Source organism: Mustela putorius, unplaced genomic scaffold (genome assembly GCF_011764305.1).
Source record: "Mustela putorius furo isolate JIRA1106 unplaced genomic scaffold, ASM1176430v1.1 tig00003899_pilon_pilon_pilon, whole genome shotgun sequence".
In the NCBI taxonomy this organism is placed as follows: domain Eukaryota; kingdom Metazoa; phylum Chordata; class Mammalia; order Carnivora; family Mustelidae; genus Mustela; species Mustela putorius.
Genome location: NW_025422048.1, coordinates 13,266,902 through 13,285,511, shown reverse-complemented (window position 1 = coordinate 13,285,511; position 18,610 = coordinate 13,266,902). Strand labels below are relative to the sequence as shown.

The 18,610-nt window shown below is 46.6% G+C and overlaps 1 protein-coding gene across 7 annotated transcripts in view; it reads right to left on the bottom strand.

Annotated features, from left to right (window-relative positions):
• FGF13 (fibroblast growth factor 13) overlaps positions 1–18,610 on the bottom strand; it is a 491,770-nt gene that overhangs the window by 54,889 nt on the left and 418,271 nt on the right. For 6 of the 7 annotated variants that reach the window (XM_045068230.1, XM_045068231.1, XM_045068228.1 and 3 more), the window contains 2 exons: positions 9,029–9,139; positions 3,481–3,584 (listed from right to left, as the gene is read on the bottom strand). In XM_045068230.1, coding sequence (XP_044924165.1) covers positions 3,481–3,584; positions 9,029–9,139 — 215 coding nt within the window. Of the gene's footprint in view, positions 1–3,480; positions 3,585–9,028; positions 9,140–11,082; positions 12,012–18,610 lie in introns of those variants that run through there. The other variant, XM_004773644.3, reaches the window with a different exon arrangement.

The window sequence follows — 18,610 nt, the reverse complement described above, 5'->3', positions numbered from 1 at the left end:
CTCAACTTTCTTCTCCATCACCAGCCGGCTGCGTACACCTATGTCCATCTGCATCTGACCTCATCTCTTTGGCTCCTGTTGTAGCAGTGGGCTCCCACTTACCAACGTCAATCTAATCCTTTCACTTACACTCAAGTCCGTCGGTCTCTTCAACTCCTTCTGGACTCCATTTCCTAGGTTTTTAATTCCTTCCTCTCGACTGGCTCTTTTCCTTCCCCTAATAAGTAGATTCAAGTGTCTCAACCAAATAACCCCCAAAGCATTCGTCCCTCAGTCCTGTGTCCTCCTCTAAATACTCACATGTCTCCTGTTAGAAATGTTACACCTACCGCCTCTACTTCCCCCTCCCCCTTCCCCCTCCTCAAGTCACCCACTACAGTCTGGCTTCTGTCTCCATGAGTCCACTGAAAGTGCTCTTGTCAAGATCACTGAAGACCTTCCTATGATAGAGTCCTAGTTCTTGTGTGACTTATTTTCTCCGAAGTATTTGACATTGCGCGCTCTTCTGAAAACTCTCTCTCGTGCGATCTGCCTCTATTAGCTCTGCTGCCGCTGCCGGCACTTGCGCAATGGCATTCCCTAATATTATTTGACAAACGCTCGTCTCTTCCTGTGCTACATATTCTCTCGACTATTTCCACGCCAGCAACCGCCACCTACATGCAGAAGCTCCCACACTGTATCCCTAGCTCACATCTCTCTCCATCTCCACGTTCACATTTTCAAGGATCTATAGCAAGCTCCACTCGGGTACCTTCCTTCCCGGGTCTGCTTTCTTCTTTACTCTCCGTCATGGTTTACAGCTTCACCATCAGACCAGTTGCCAGAGGGAAGATTCTCCCTCTCCCCCCAGGCCCCTGCATAACCCGCCATTGTGCACATTTTAAAAAGCGTCTGTACTGCAGCTCCTTCACTGCCGTCTGTGTGTAGTGAGTGGCGAGCCTACACACATGGGGGTCCTGCGTTCTCTCCAAATCCAGTCGGCCACCAAATCCTGATGATTCTACCTCTGAAACAGCTCAAGAGTACATGTCCCTTTGGCCAATGCCACGGCCAATGCCCTAAGGCAGCCCTTAGTCATTCCTCACCAAGACGATTTTCAGTAAAGTCCTAATAGATTTTTTTTTCTTTTTACTTGCCCATGTCAGTAGTCCTCACTTCCTTATTTTTGCTTCCTCCTTAGGTCACCAACCAAACCCATTTTCTCTTTGCTACTTCGCACTTAACAGAACTGCCTACAATGTTTCAGCGGTAGAACTGCCATGGTTTCATGTAAGAGCAGTGTGATCCTCTCTCTTTTGATAAGGCATAATATTTCCTGTCACTTTTTGGTCACAACGACACAAGATGCAGATATTACTAAGACAGATTCTATCCCGATGGCATCTGGGCACCATACTTGAAATGATAACGAAATGGGTGATCAGCATGGGGAAGGCACTCCAAACCACGACCCAGGAGGAGTAGTAAGAAGTAGAAAATCTATCCTGGAGAAAATTCAGACTCTTTGCTGGATCTTTTTCCCTATGTGAACTCCAGGGTTCAATGATGTCAATCAGACATTCTTCCTCCTTAATGAAAACACAGTTTCTTTTCCTTAATAGGAAATACTCACTTAAGGTTCCTTTTCCTTTAATGGGAAATGCTCACTTAAGGTTCCTTTACCTTAATGGGAAATGCATACAAAGTGTCCCACATTTCGCTCTCAGCTTGCCCATCACAGAGAGAAAAGAAGCCCATGGATCTACAATGCTGATTCCTCCTGGGAAGTCTTCTTTAGAAATGAGCTCATGTTGGCATTTACCTACTTGCCAAAATGATGGTCAATTCGAACGGTAGGCTGTGAATTTTTGACATCAGTTCCTTAAATGTAATACCAAATGCCCTCATTTTCTTGAGTGGCAACACCTGACATATTACTTAACATGACTTTTTCCTCACTCTAACTTAAAAGTTATTGCCAAAATTAAAATTATTGTTGCAAGATTTAAAAACATTCAACCTTCTGGATTCTTGACCAGTAATTACTTCCTAGTGATAAGCTTCTGTCCCGTCTGGTATTCACCTTCCCGAAAGTACGCTTCGTATATTCCATTCCCTCCCATGCCTGCACAGTGGTTTCAGAAAACAAGCCTTTCTTTCATTAAACACCTACCTTTGTATCTGGCCCTGTTGAGGCAGTCTGTGGATCTAAATGAGGTTAATTAAAATCCTACATTATTACATTCTCTTACCTTAACTCACAGATCTGAAGAACAAATCCTCTTTCCTATCCTTTATAATAAGAGCAATGTATTAATGAGCGACAGATTTCACGAATATAGTGATAAATCCAAATTTTGCCTTTGTAAAAATCATAAAGCCCCCGCATTTATTCAACAAGACCACTGCCGTGGCCTGATAAGAAGCGGACAGTGACCAGGGTTCTGCTGGTGACGGATCGTCTATGGTGACGTGAAATGGACTAGCCGGTTTGCCAAATGAATGGGCCCTCTGTGGTCTGCGTCTTCTCCCACCTCTTTCCCAGCCTGGCCTCTCAAAACTGGGGCTATGACACGTCTGTCAACAGTCTCTCTACACACCTGGCTTTGCAATAAATTCAGGGAACAGGCAAGAGCTCAAGTATTTATAGATTAACCACTCAGGCCGACTGGGGACCAGGTTTCTCCAGCCATGGTAATAGCCTCCGTGAAGGTTATCTAGTAGGAAGTCTGAAAAGCAGTTCTCTCCATTTTAAACATCCTACCCTCTTCTGAAAATATGTGCAACTTGAAATGAAGATTACAACGTATTCCTAGATTAAGTGGTCTCCTGTAATCGGGAACTAGGTCTACTGGTAAGAATGAAATCCTCGTTCTGAGAACTGTACTGTTTCTGCCTGTATTTAAATGTGAAACATATTTTTAAAAAGCTTTCTAGTTTGGCCTTGCATTCCTAACTGAATTGTTGTCTACGTTGTTTACATATTTCCTGGGAAAAGCAGGAATTTACACACAGGGAGAGGCTGAAATGTGCCTGAAGGAAAAAGGGTAGAGACAGCAAATGTGACCTAGTTGAATGGAAGATAAGGAACAGAGATAGTTGCAGAACCGTCTTTCATGTCCTAGAGTTCATTTCAGGAAGAGGTCTCCTTCGTTTCTTTAGGAGGAAACATGGATACATATATACTGAACTGCCAAGCAGGACAGCAAGACAGAACATTCTATGATATGCTATGTAAACTAATAACCCAAATGTCATCATATGCGCAAAAAAAAGTTTAGTGGATCTTTGATTTTATACCAAAAATGTTAGCCTCAAGGGATTAACTAGCAATAGACAGAACTTTCCCTGGAAGTTGATTTGTCCTTTCAAATGAGATCTTTCCATCAAAAACATTCTTCCTCATCACAGAAATCTGCAATAACACATACACAACATGTTTTATTTCACATCGGATGAAACCCGATGCTCAAACCAGGAGCACCGCGAAAGGCTTACCGAGGTGTATAGGTATCCCTCGCTGTTCATTGCCAAATACAGCTTGGTTTGAACTCCTTGGATAGCCACCACTCGAAGACCCACAGGGATGAGGTTAAACAGAGCTGGAATCAAAAAGAATGCGAAAGCGATGTTATCATTCTGAATTCCATAGCTTTACAACGTTCCCGGCAGGTGTGGCCCTCCACACCTGGGTGCTGGGTAAAACGATGTCTGTGTATTTACACATAGATAGATAGGGCCTCTTCTCCCTTTTAGTGTGCTCGGTGTCTGGCTACAGTTACATGAGTGGGGCTGTGCCATGGCCACATACTGTTAGACACCCTGGGGAAATGGGAGACAAGCCCGTGGTTTGTGTAGTGTCTGTCGGAAGTAGGGAATCCCGATGCTGTTGGAGAGCTACAGTTTCAGGAACTGGTCTATATATTAAATGGCTTTATCCTCAACGAACTATTTTAAACCGCTCCCCTAGATGACAGCTAAAATTCACAGACATGGTTATGATCTACCAGTTGGGGAGAGATTCCTAGAATCTTAGAAAAGATACTAGTCTAACTCCCTCATCTAAATTATCTGTATTATTTCCAATGCAACAACCCAAAAATAAATCCGGGCCTTGGGGAAAAAAAAAAAAAGTCATTTTGTAGTCTTATGTTCCCAGAGTAGTATTTCAGTATTTCTTAAAGAACCAACATTTCCCAAGATAGGGTTGGGGGTGGGGGGGGGCAGTGCCTAGCTTTTCGCATCTAGTAGCAAAGGTGAAAAGAATACCAATAATGAACTTAAGAGGTTTGTTTGTTTATTTAGCAAAATAGTTGTAAGTAGGCAGCCAGCTGGTACCAAAGAGGCCTTCATTTCTCCATTTGAAGGTTTGATTGCGTGAAACTTACACCCAGCCTCTCCTCACAATCACACACCACTCACTGGAGAAAACCAGTGGGCGTCCTCCCCCTACCAGCTGTCTACTCCCTCCTACACTGCGAATAAAAATAAAACAGTACATTTTTAAAACGTAGTGCTTGCCACACACATCTTTTGAAGCTAGCCTGTGCACCTTTCAAGAGTCATAGACCAATGTTGATGATTGTTGCCTTGGTGTGTAAGTTTACTGAAGAGGATACATTGGTCTGCTATCATTTCTGTGAACAAGAATGTAAAAGAGTCACCATGGGGGTAAGAACAGCTTTTCTGAGATCTCTTACCTTGATGCCTATCTATCCTGCTGCAGTAGGGGGGGCAAAATATGGGTGAAAAATATTAGGGAGGAACTGAATACTCCTTGGGGGAGCCTCCAATGTATATTTCCCTTAAAATCAGGGTGTTACCAGAGAGGAGCGAGGACATATTGTACAGTTCAAAATACAAGTGTTCCCACCACATGCCACTGATGGCACCTCGTTCAATGCTCATCGTATTAAAAGCTGTGCCCTTCTGTTATGTGAGGTAAAGGAAAGCGATCGCACAGATTGCAAGCCAGGATCGCATGCTATATTTGACAATGCAATGCACAGGAAAGGAGTCTGTCTCTTTGCTTATGTATGTATCTCTTTCTGTTGATGATGCCTTGCTCGCAGAGGTGCTCAACACACATCTGCGGATTGACAGCAGTCGGAATGGTGACAACATGACGATATGATACTTTTGGAATGCGACAGTTCACAATCCCATTACATAAAAGTTCTTGTTTAAAAAAAAAATCTGAGATCTAAAAAACCAACCGAAAACTTCCATATGGGTTTGGTGTAAAAAGCCATTACCACAATGTACCACCAGACAACTAGAAAACCAGCCTGTGTCTGAATCCTAGTTTAGTTATAGTCATAGAGGACAGGGAGTGATAAATAAAATTCAGAACTGTGTCTAGAACCTCGTTTATCACAACACCCAGAGCCTCCGTAGTTCTCTTAATGCAGCTTGTAACAAGCAAAAAAAAAAAGGTAAGAAGAGAGAGAAAAAGATTTGATCTTCACCACGTGCCTCAACATCTCTGGTGTGGGTTTTAATGAGCAATAAAATGCTTGAATTCCAAACATCAGATAGCAGGAGGTAGAAGAGAAGCAAAATCCATCAGTAATCCATGCCGGGGACTATCTATTCCTGATTAATGATGTTAATATAGAGGAGAACATGAATTTTTCACTATGCACCATAAATTTCTGTGACACCCCATTCAAAAACAAAAATCAGCACTCTAAAACAAAACAAAACTGAAGGCAGCAAAAGTAGACAGCAGCTAGTCATCCTAGTTCAGTCTTTTCTTTTCTTTAGACATTCAAGATAGATCATAAACTGGGTTGGTTCAAAGTGTAAAGGGTCAGATAAAACAGTTTCCAGATAAAAACTCCAAGAAATTACATCAGGGGTAAGCTTAGGCAGATATTTTCCTATGTGCCTGTGTTTCTCTAAATCCGGAGTACTTCCTCCTGGACACAGGATATCATTTCAATTAGGATGAAACTATTCTACATATGAGAAGAAAACAATTGATTTCATTTGTGTATCTAAAACACATTGATTAAATACCAAAAATCTCTTATTCCCTTTCTGTCAAAGTTTCGCATAAGCTTTTAATAAATAAAAGGGCTTCTATTTCTTGTTTATTCTACTGTGTCTACATAAAACCAATTAAACTCCATCTACTACCTTGAAGGGACCATTTTCTCAGAGACATGCATAAGTTGACACTTAAGGTTTACTGGATACACACATCCTTCTTCGTTAGCTGGGCTAAGGTCAATTTTTCAAAGGGAGCAATTAATAGAAGTGTATCTTACTGCAGACTGGGGAGACCTGACACACTGAACTAGTAACACTGCCTGAGATTCTTTTAAAATAGCCCTCAATGCACCCAAGGCAGATAATAAAACTGCGGCCACGAAATGTCTATCAACTTTTCCTTTTTAGGGGGAAATACATAATTTACAATGGCTGGTTTGCTCATGATGAGATTTTATTGAACTGACATCTACCCTTGTAATAAATTTATCAAAGGTCAGTTTAAATGCACAATATCAAACATACGTTTTTAGGAATAAATCTAGTTGGGTAAATGTGAACGAATATGTTTCATCGTGATTATGCTTATCACCACAGAATGAAAATATCATCAAATCATTTTGAACTAAATGAGAAAAAAATGTCAGAAGGTACTAAAAAGTATTAAAAACAAAACAAAAAAATAAACACAGTATCAGGAATACGTGTTAAGGAAACACTATATAAACGAGTTACCTTTGAAGAAAAAAACAACTTGTATTCTTGTTCTTTCTATTCATTTAAAATAATTAATTAATGTCAAGGAAATTGCCGGGCTTTTGAGGAAAAAAAGAATAAATTTACATGGCTAGACTTCCATCGTAATGATGATCATGTGAATAATCATTTTAATCATGAAACAAGACTGTTTCCTGATGACTTATGCCCTACAATATCCTCACTGGGGAAGATTAGCTAGTCCCCTGGCCTCTGGTCGCATTTGGTCTGGGGAAGGGTCAAGCCCCATAGACCTGCTATTTCTTTTGAGGTCCTTTTCACTTGAATGCTTCATGTTCTGATAATCCTTACCACCGTGGCTTTCCCCCTTATTATTTCATTCTGCCTAAACACTGATTCTGATAATCAGGCTAACACTCGTTCAAGGTCTTGGAGTATCTTTAGTACACAGAAATGCCATTCCTATCAGTGAGAGGTATAAGACAACCAAAGGCAGAAGCTATGAATACACAGGAATTGAAGAGTAAAACCTACTACACGATTTAAAGCTCCACTGTAGGGAACAGAGTCTTGATTTACATACATATATGTGTGTGTGCCCGTGTGTGTGTATATGTGTGTAAGTGTGTGTTTATCCTAAAAGGACTACCTAGCATGTGATCTTGATACATTTGGCCCATTGCTGTTCACAAAACACAACCAATGCACTGATTGTAAAGTTTTTCCTTTTCAAGAAACGCATATGAACGCTAGAACCAAAATAATTTTTTTTTCTGATTTTAATGTAAGGAAGATGCTACAAATAGATGGGGGGGGAAACTTGACTGGGTTGGGGGGGAGCTCATGGGCAAATAATCGTAAACTTCCTTTCAGTAATGCCCAGTGGACCCACTGTGCGGAAGCGCTTATGAAAACAGACCGGCTCACAACCCCCCTCCCCCCAATTCCTTCCCTGGATACTGATCTGTACCTAAAATTTATCGGAATGTTTTCTAGCTGATCAATATGTACTAATGTCTGTTACACGATGATAGTAAAACACTCTATTCACACTTGACTAAGTTTTTCAAACAGAAGAGTATGCACAAAACATCTAAGATACTCACTGTAGAACTTGAACATCGCAAGAGTAACACAGCATTTTGCAAAAACAGTGAAGAACCATTCAGTATGGATGTTTCTTATTCCTGGTACCACCAGGGCTTTCTTCAAGGGTAATTAAAGGTGACTTCCTCTTGGGGTCATAGCTTGGCCATCAGCCCAGGAAGCATTATTAAAAGGTGAGAAACTCTTTTGACATCTCACATTGGGACCCCTGTCTATGGTTTGCTGTCTGCAGCCAACCATCTCTCAAAATGCTGCAGAGGACTCGTTAGTCTTCTCACTGGCTTTCCTTGCTGTCTTCTTAGCAGATCGAGGGGATGTTTCTAGGAAATTACCAAAGTCTGAAGGAAGTGCAATATAAATTAGGGAAAACAGAGAATGAATTGTGAGAACCAGGTGTTTTGGCCTCATGGAACAATTAATGGGTCTGCAGGAATCTTCCAATGGCAAGAAAACACCAATCATTAGGGAAAAGAGGGCTTCACTGTTTGTGAGTTTGTTTTGATGACTTCCAATAAATAAAAGCATAGTGATAAAAAGGTTATGTAACATCTTACAATCACATTATTTCACTAATTAGAAATAAAATTTACTTTATTTTTGATGTGTTTCCTTTATTAGGTTCACCGTGATGGTCCCAACTTGGTCTTTACTCAAACCATGGCTTAAAAATAAATAAATAAATAAAGCACTAAAAGAAATCCCTTCACCCACCTGTGGACGTATCTCAATTGTTAAAATCCCAATTAGTCTCAGAGTTATCAGTGTGTGTGGAGGGGGGGGGGGTGGGGGCAGAAGTGAAAGCTTGTAATGATGAATTATCATGACACAAAACCACTCCTCCCTCTTGGGATGAGACCGGTTCTTAAGAGTAGAGATAACGTGCTATTTCAGGATCAGTGTGTGGGTGAGTAAATTTTCTGTGGGAAAAAAGTAATAAAATCCAAAGGACAGCCATAAATCTATCCAGATTACCATGGAGATGACATTTGGATGGTTCTTCAGATGGTGTCAGCATTATTTGCTATAGTTCACTATTTTACATATTTTCACATTCAACTTCCCTTAGGTGAACCTGCACCAACAGTGTGGAAGTGTTGACTGTATTTTTGCCTTCAGGTGAGAAATTCACAAGGGTTGTTAATTTCAAAATAGTAATTAATCACAAAGAAAACATGCAATGTCAACAGGGCACTGGCTGGGAGATCCTATTTAGCTCACGGTCACTTACTGTAAGTGCTGTCCTCGTCTTTTGTGCCATCGATGGTTCCATCTGCCTGCAGCTGCAAGTGGTAACCTTGGCGGCTGTAGAGTTTGGTAACTATGCCCTTAAGCTGAGGCTCTGCGAAAAGAAGGAGGATTTGGATCAGTCGGAAAGTTGTGCTTATGTAGTTGAAAAGACTCAGAAGTCAAAATTCTGACTTCATTTACAAACTTTAGTGGAAAAGGTCACACCACAACTTTAAAGAGTCCTCTGAAAGGAAACAGGCAAACAAACTTCCAAGTTTCGGAGTTAATCTCCAAGCTGAAGAAAGCTTTGATTTCTACCTCATCACCTTGGTAAAGCCCTAAAGCTTCTGAGGGCAGCTAGTTTCCGAGAGCATGTCCCCTGGCTTACAGAGTGGGACTCTAGCTCACTGAGCGTTCGGAACAGGTCGGCAAATGGCACGTTCTGCCTTTTAACGATGTGCCACTTCTCATGAGGAAGGAGAGGGAGAAATACAAAGACAATTTCCAGTGGTTTGACAACCAGGGACCAAAAACACACAAAGACTTCTCTCAGCATTATCGCTCTTCAAAGAATTAGTCCGCTCCATTCTGAGAGCATTGGAAATGCATCAATAATCTGAAAGCCCATCAAAAAGGACTTACATTTGGAAACTGGAGCTGTGATACTAAGAAAAGGGGAGAGGAGGGGAAAAAATCCATTACCATACCCTATCGTGTTAATTATCCTTAGGGAAAAGGGAGGCAAAAAGAGCAGGGTGTTTGTTGGTGGGGAGGAAAAGGAAATTAGTTTACACAGCAATATGAGTATCTAAGCATGGGTTCTCAGTTACAATGATTTTCAATTATGAATCACCACAGATTTAATAAAGTACCTAATTTACCAACAAGAGCCATGCTATCAAAATTTTGCTTTTAATTGCATGCAGATACCTGCACCGAAATCATATGTATGTGATCATTCAGGCCACATAATCATGCTTTGCAACTGCTTCAGCCTCTTAAAAACAAGCCCGATTCACAGCGAATGCCTTGCAAACTTCGTGCAAACAGAAAATGGATGTCTGCCTTTCCAGTCCATAGTGTGTGGAACACATACAGAGAGAACAAATTGATGAGTAGGTCTGAAATTCAGTATTGTTTAGCTCGTTAAAAGTAAGAAAACAGCGTAAAGGATGCATTTGGGGAAGAACGGGCAAATAAGCTGTATGTTCGCCTTGAAGCTCTACCTTGACGCAACCTAACACCTAGAGCTGTGTGAAATTTCCCCTGGCACCGGGATACCGCGCTACTCCTCTCGCGGAATAGGTTCCAAAGGACCTACAAGCCGGCTGTGAGTTCCCTCTTCAATCCAGCATTTTAGTAGCAAGTAACCAGTTTCACGAGTCTAACCAGATCACTGAGCTCTTGGCCTCAAGGTTCTAGGAATCCACTCCCCCCTCTCCAGCAAATATTTCAAGGGTGCACCACAAGTCAAGTCTGTCCCGATAAGCTCAGAAGTGATCGAAGAAACAGAATGCCTAGAGAGCCGAAGCCCACGGCGTTTGGTGTGGGGGGCGGGGCGGGGGGCGGTGGAAGCCGGATCCGGGGAAGGAGGCAGAGCTGCAGGGGTAAAGGCAAAGGAGGGCTTCCCCGGGTTCCCTGGGGCGGGCGGCGGTGTCTGCCCAGCTCGGCGCCTGCAGTTTCCACGCCACACACACGGACACACACACGGCGGCCACGTCTGGGTCACGCGTGCCAGAGCCCCCGGACGTGCACACACGGGGCACGTCTGAAGCTGAGGGCGCCCCCCCCCCCCCGCCGGCTCTGGTCCCCGGGCTCTGCGCCTGTCCCACGGCAGTTGCAATGCAGCAAGCCAGTTACCGCTACGACCGCGGCGAGAAAACCATCGCTTCCCACGCACGCACACCGGCTAGGTGGCCGCATCCGCACCAGATGGGCCCCCGACAAACTCACCTACGCTTACATACACGCCCTCCAGCCCCCTCCACACTCGTAAAGTATGGGGGGGGATCCCCAACCCACCCCAGCCCAAGACGGCCAAGCGCCCCTTCCAACCTGGTCTCCTTCTGCGCCTCTTCTTGGAGCCGAAGAGTTTGACCCGGGAAAAGACGTTTAACTTGTTTTTGTCGCAGCTGGTCTTGCCTTTGCTGGGGCTGCTGACACACTTGCAGGCGTTGGATTTCTCGCGCTCGCGGGCTTGTCTCTTCTGACGGATCAGCGAGCTGGCGATAGCCGCCGCCATGGCCACGACGCCCACCACCACCACTTCTTTGGCGGCCCCTCTCCGGCTTCGCCTTCGCCTCCGCCTCCCGCTCCTCCGCGGCGCGTCCGCTCGGTCTCGCGCCGCGGCCGCCCTCGTCTCCCCGGCCGGCGCTCGCCCGGGCTTCTCGGCGCTCGGCCCGTCAGCCGAGGAGGGGGCTCAGCATGCCGTCCGGGCTCCTGCGGCGGGGGTCCGGCTCCCGCGCGGGCGGGCGGGCGGCCTGGGTCCGAGCCGACGCCACAGCCCCGGGCCGGGATCGCGGCGAGACTGACGGCGGAGGCAGCGCGGCGCGGCTGCGTGCGCTCGGCCCCTGCGCCCCGAGGACACTGTGCGAGTCCAAGTGGCTCGGGTCGGAGTTTGGCGGCACCCCCCGCCCTGTGCCGCGCGGAGGGGGCCGGAGCGGGGAGGCGGGCGGAGGGAGCGGCGCGGGCGGGAGAGAGGCCGCGAGCGCGGGCGGCGGGAGGGGGGGGGGAGGCAGCGCGCGGGGGAGCGCGCCCTCGCCCTGGCCCCTCCGAGCCTCCGACTAGTCCTTGCAACTTCGGGGCCTGACGATCGGGAAAAGTTGGCCCGCGCCGGCTGGCCGACGGGGATCAAACAGGTAACGGCCTCGCATCTCGGCGGCGGCGGCGGCGGTGGTGGCGGCGGCGGCGGCGGCGGCGGCTGCTCTGGGCGCGGCACAGGCTCTGCATAGCAATCCGGTCGCCGCAGGCACCCTCCGGAAGCGCGCCGCGGCCTCCCCGAGGCCCCCCTCCCCCGGCGGCCCCTCCCTCCCGGAGCCCAGCCCGCGGGCTCCCCGCCGCCCCGCCCCCCGAGGCCCCGGCCGGCCGCGCCGCCGAACACCTGTAGGGGCTCCGGCGCTGCCCCAGCACCCGCGGCTCCCTGCCCTCCGCTTCCAGAGCGGAGCCGCGGGCTAGGCCGGGATGCAGGGGGCCCCGGGAGGAGGTCGTGGGGCCGGGAGAGCCGGGGCTTGCCTGGAGGTGGGGGGCGGTAGGGGAGGGGGGCGGCTGTTTCCTTAGCGTTGGACTCTTAGCGGGCCACACTGCCCCGGGCTGGCGCCCCTGGGAAGCTCGCCAGATCCCCGCGCCCCCGCCCCGGTCTACGACTCACAACAGCCCCCTCCCCCCAACACACGCACACCCGCCGAGGCATTTCGCGCGGCGACACTTGCAGCCCTCCGGGAGAGAGGCCAGGGCTCGCAGATGGGTTCAGCCCTTGCGGCGGCGGCGGCGGCGGCGGGCACTGCAGAGCTGCGCCCGCACACCACGCTGCCACCCAGCGGTTTTCACTGACTTTCCATTACAGGCCAAGATGTGCGGTCCGAACCCCGCTTTCCCCCCCCGCCCCAAATCATTGCTTTGAGAGCTTGGGTGGTGTACAGAAAGCGGTGTTGGGGAAACGCGGCGCCGAACCTCGTTATTGAAGCCCCGGCCCGATATCCGATCTCCTAACTTCTTTCTTTCTTTATTCCCTGCTCCTCCAGATCGAGCAGCCTCTCTCCCTCCAATTCAGGAATCAAGTCTGGCTTTTTGTTCGCCTCTCTCTATTCACAGGTTCTGTCCTTTCCCTGTTCTATATTTTAACCTGGAGAAGAAAGAGGAGTTTCGAGGTCAAAAATGCAACAAAAAGAATGATCCATCCACAACCCCATCTTCAAAGGGGCGCTACTCTTTTACTTGATTTCTAACGCCAGAAAGGAAGCTGCCAAGAGTAGGGCTGCTTTGTCCGGGGGCTGCCAGTACACTCCTTACTGGACCTCTCCCTCCCCCACTTCCCAGATCTTTTCCAAATTGATACAGACGCCAACAGAACCAAAGGCCCAGGCCCCCGTCCTTCTTTTCTTGCCTGAGCTCCCAACTAGGAGACTCGTTCAGTCTTCTTAGCCCATCAGAGCTGTATCACCTGACCCTTCTGGAGATTTCCCTGCTCCAGAGAGGAAACTGCTGCCACCTCCCCCTCCCACTTGTCCCCAGTCTTGAAATGTCTGTGGCCCTGTCGGAAGCTCTGATGCTGCTCTGCAAAGACAGGCTGGGGTGAAGGTTGCAGGGAGAGAGGTGGAGGGCGGCGGGAGAGGCGTCATTCTAACGGTCTGCAATGTTCTGCAGGTTAGTCGACTCCTCCGTGTGTCTGGCTTTCCCAAAAGCTCACGGAGGACGGGGTGCAAGAGAGTTTCAGCACCTCAAGCCAATTCGAGCAGCCACTTGAGACATTGATTCATAAGGGAAAAACCCTGGTTGGCTCCCGTTGGACTTCGAACGCCTTGAGAATCTGAACTGGGCCTCGGTCAGCACTACATTCCCCATCTGCTGGCACAGCTCCTGTCATATAGATTATGTTCAATAAACAGTTTGTTGAAAATAATTGATGAGTGACTGATTTACATTGCTTCTTAAGAGGAGCAGGATGTTTCCTGGCTCGGAATGAATGGGATTCATATTCTAGTTACCATGAAGGGAAATAATCTCATCAAAAGAGGCCTCAGAAGACGATGTGACCAGGGCCAAATATTTGGGGTGTGGAATGGACCTTAAGAGGTTTCTACTCCCTCTCAGCATGCTGTTACCTTCCACTGAGCCCCTGGGCCTCTAACGCTCTGGGACCTGTCTGCCCATAGACCGCAAGAATTTTCCTGTCTCCTAGCTTAAGAGAACTCACAGAGGCCTGTGGCTGGACAGGGATTCATCCCGGGGGAAGGCGAAAGAAAGCCATTTGACTTTGGGTCCATACTGTGCAATCATACTATCCAATCGGCTTAGCCATTAGTTAGTGGAGATTTCTCATCCTTTCCTAACTCCCATATGTATTTCACAGGTGCTTCTCAACTCAGACAAGAATGAATGTAAGTCTCAAATTCTCCGAGGAGAACTGTGCCCAAACCCCATTCACCTTAGGAAGGCAGAATGAAAGAAAGAACCACAGGCCATGCTAGAGAAGGGTATTTTTGCCTTTCCTTTCTGTCTTACTGCCACTCCACCAGTAGGATGGCATCTGAGGGGGAGAGTGAAGAACTTTCTTTCCACACTTATTTCCACAGTGTCTTTTTCTTCTGTCTTGCTTTCTTCCTACCAGTTCACACTGTACCCTGCTTAATCCCAGGGCTCCCATTTGCTCTGCGATGGTGGGTCCCCTCCCCTTTGTTCCTCCTGGACCTCCTCTTCCCCCTGCACTGCCCACCAAGCTCTCTCCTTAATCATGTTCAGGAGGAAAGCACCCTTAGCTGTTTTCAGCGGCCCCACTCACACAGAGTTCTAGCCTGGGTGACAGGAGGCATGCGTTTTTAATCCTGTCTCTGCCGCCAATCGGCTATGTGACCTTGGGTATGTCATTTCTTCTGCTGGGGCTACAGTTTTCCCATCCTGAAGGTCATCCTTCAGACAATCTTAATGGCTTTCAAATCATATTCTGCAGAGCCCCGAGAGTGGGTGGAGGGGATGTAAGTTCCTTCACCTGTGGTTCAACAACAGCACCTCTGCTTTCATCTATTTTATATACCTGGGCTCACTGTATGATTTTTCTTTTTTTTTTTTAAAGACCTATTCATTTATTTGAGAGACAGAGAAGGAGTGCACAGGCTGGATGTGGGGCAGAGGGAGAGGAAGAGAATCTCAAGCAGACTCCCCACTAGGTGCGGATGGAACCCAAGGACTTGGGGCTCCATCCCAGGACCCTGAGATCGCGACCTGAGCCAAAACCAAGAGTCGGATGCCCAACGCACAGAACCACCCAGGCACCCTTTTATGATTTCTCATTTAGAAAAACAGCAAGAACGATTCCACTGCTAAAACCGAAACGGTTGAAAATCTCTGGATGAGATCTTCCTAAAAGTTTTTCTGCCTCTGAAGCCTACGATTTCTTTGTATGCGCCCCTGTCCCTGCTCCCTCTTATTCTTCCCCTCCTCATCCTCCCCACCCCTCCCCCATGCCCCTCTCACGCCACCAGAACATAAACCCTAAATTGGACTCCGGAGAGAACTACCACAAGTCTCTTTGGCTCCGTTCTTCACGGGTTCACTGGAGAACCAGGTTTTAGCGTTCTTTTCAGGGGGAGTTATTTGAGTTATCAGATTCTAGAATGCTGGTCGTTCTCTGCCAATCTCTTTTGGCAAGCCTCTGTGAAGAAGCTGGGGGGATCTGCTCTCAAGAGGCATCTCCAGGAGAGAGACAGAAACCCAAACAGATGTGACTGTGATGAGTAAAATGAGAGAACTCAGACAGCCTAATCAGGAGCAGCCTTAGTACCTTCTGAGCAGGAAGGAGTTGGCTGTCTTTCTGAAACTCTGCAAATGAGAGATTTCAAACACCCATCGTTCGTGAAGATAAACATAATTGGAGCCACTTGCCAGTTAGCTCTCCGTCTTCACTTCAGGGGTCCCTCGGGACCCCTCAGGGACCAGTTACCAGGGCAAGGACGGATGATGAGCTCAAACGGAGCAAAGGGAGACAGGTTCTAGTGCACTAAGGCCAAGCAACACGGGGATCTCACCATCCACCGGGTAGGGCAGCAGAGGCGGCATTTAAGAGACTGGGCAGCAAGTGCCAACCCTTCGTGTCCACCTAATTATGTACAAAAGCCCAGAGAAACGAGCGGACAGAAATACAAATGAAGAGATTAGAGAAAATCCATTAGCCACGGTTCTCGCCACTTAACTCCAAGCAGGAAGAAAAACACAATTTAAAGAAATCCTGTCAATGTCCCACTGGAATTCCAGGGACAGAAAGAGTGACTACTGTACCTGACACATTAATCAGCTGGCAAAGAGTCTCTCCTAGTCAGATCATTTGGGGGAATTATGCTTCAGAAATAAAGGTCTCCAGAACCAATTTTCTAGAAATGGATCGGCTCTCCTGATTTGCACTGCACCCAGATGGTGGCTTGGTCCCCACTGTGTCCTCTGTCTGGGATCATTCTCTAAATACTTCAGTTACAGAGTTTCCTGAAGCTACCTCTGCTTTATACCTAAAAGCAAATAAACAGGGCACCTGGGTGGCTCAGCCGTTTGAGCCTCTGCCTTCAGCCCTGGTCATGATCCTAGGGTCCTGGGATCGAGTCCCCTCTTGGATTCCCTGCTCAGAGGGGAGTGTGCTTCTCCCTCTGCCTCTACTCACATGCTCTCTCTCTCTCTCTCTCTCTTGCTCATTCTGTCTCTCAAATAAAATCTTAAAAAAATAAAAGCAAATAAATAAAATCAATGGGGGACACACTGATTAATTCTGATCCTTAAGAAAAATCCTATAACCCATATAAAAATTTTATTGTTCAGTCATAATTTATGAACATTAAAACCAAAGAGCACCCTGATGGTATTAATCATATCTATGAATTCAGCTGTTTGCCGTTTAATTAGCCGTAGCAGCTGCAGCATCAAGAGTTCAAGGCCTCTGATTACCTGCTTGGTCATTTAATCAAGAAAACCTGGAGAGAAGTATAGGCTTGCTGGGGTGGAGGTTTCTCCCTTGATCATAAAAAGAGAACACAAGGAAATGAGCTTAAGCTTCAGTATGTGGGGATTTAAGTTTTGTACAAGTAAAACATCTTTTTCAGTAAGGGCTGATAAAAACCATAATTGAGGGACCCCTGGGTGGCTCAGTCGCTTGAACGTCTGGCTCTTGGTTTCCACTCAGGTTGTGATCCAACCTGGGAACCCAAGGTCCCAGGGTTGAGGCTGAAATAGGGCTCCGCGCTCAGTGTGGAGTCTGCTTCTCTCTCCCTCGCCCTCCGTTTCCCCACGCCAGCTCGAGTGTGCATTCTCTCTCTCTCTCTCTCTCTCTCTCAAATAAATAAATAGATACAAACTTTGAAAAACATTATTGAGTGCTGATTCTCCTATGGAAGTTTTATCAATACAACAGAAACGTTCTCTGTCTCAGTGGGTATGTGAGTTGTTTCCCGTGTCGGCTCTCATTCTGTTATTCAGACTGCACGATGATTAATACACCCATGGGCTACAACCAAGAAGTGGTCTCTGGAAAGGGGGCACCAACAACCATTATTGAGAAAGTTCAAGGTGCTGAACTTAAGGGCATGAGATAGTACCTTTGTCTTTGGAAGATCATACTGAGTGAACTTGGATCGTGTGAGTCAAGGCAGTCACGATCATTTCGTAAAGTTTGTCATCCAAGGGGTAGGAAATACTTTGCAGATAATAGTAAATTTATTCTTAACCAAACGAGTTGCCTCAGTGCTAACAGAGCGTCCAGAGCCAACAAAAGCCCCAGCTTCTCTAAATTCTATTCATTTTTCTTCAATAATATACAAAGATTTTGAAGGAACGATTGCTATTTTGCGAACTGACTGGTGGCTAACAGACATAAATGAAGTGTTTCTATGATGAAACATTTATGGCAGACTAGAAATGTGCAAGACTCAGAGGCAAAATATCTGTAACACTGGGTTCATTTCTTGCCCAGTGAACCAAATAATCTAAATGAAAAGCTGGTGGGGGGTGGGGAATGACGCGAGGATTTGAGGCAAAAGCCGGCAATTGGTAATTTTTCTGGATCTAAGCTATTTCAGGAAATAGGATTTCTGGAGGAAGGTGACCAAAAGTCAAGATCTGAAGAAGGGAATGCAGTGTTTGCAAATGATCTAATGTTCAGCATTACATAGCATACAGGTGCGGGATCCGCGACCAGCATAAGGAACTCTAACTGATTTCCCATTTGCCAGTGGCAGTGTTCCCACCAATTTCCTACCAAAATTTGCCATTTTTTAAAGAAGCAGAGAGGTAATGGGAAACTATTTCAGGGCTTTCTCAGGATTAGCAGACCTAACATACTTCTTTTCAGACACTGACCAGGATATGGGCTGGGAACCAGCTGAATTTGGAAGGAAAAGTATCCTCTAGATTAGAAGGAGGGGATGCAGGACAGGGCCACAATTCATCTGAGAACTCTGCAGAAGTCCTAGGTGATCTCAAACTCCACACTCTGCTTTCTTTTTTCTTTTCCTCTTCTTCTTTTTTTTGGGGGGGGGGCAAAACTGGGGTTTCAAATGGAGAGAACAGTCAATAAATGCTGTGGTTATAATTGGACAAGGAACTTCAGTGCTGTTATGCTATTTTCTTTCATACTTCTAGCAACCTATAAGGTAGGCATTGCCATTTTACAGATGAGGAAAGCGAAGTCAAGAGAAACGAAGAGATATATCTGTTAATGATCTCCTGCAGTGTCCATAGGTGGCAGTGCCAGGATTTCAACTAAAGATCCTCCGTCGATACAGTCTATGTGTACAAGTCGAGCCCTTTACATATGGCTTTTTCTTCCTTGGCACTGAGTCTGGAATTTGGCTTCCTGATCAGTGATGCCTGGATATGGCTATCTCTTGGC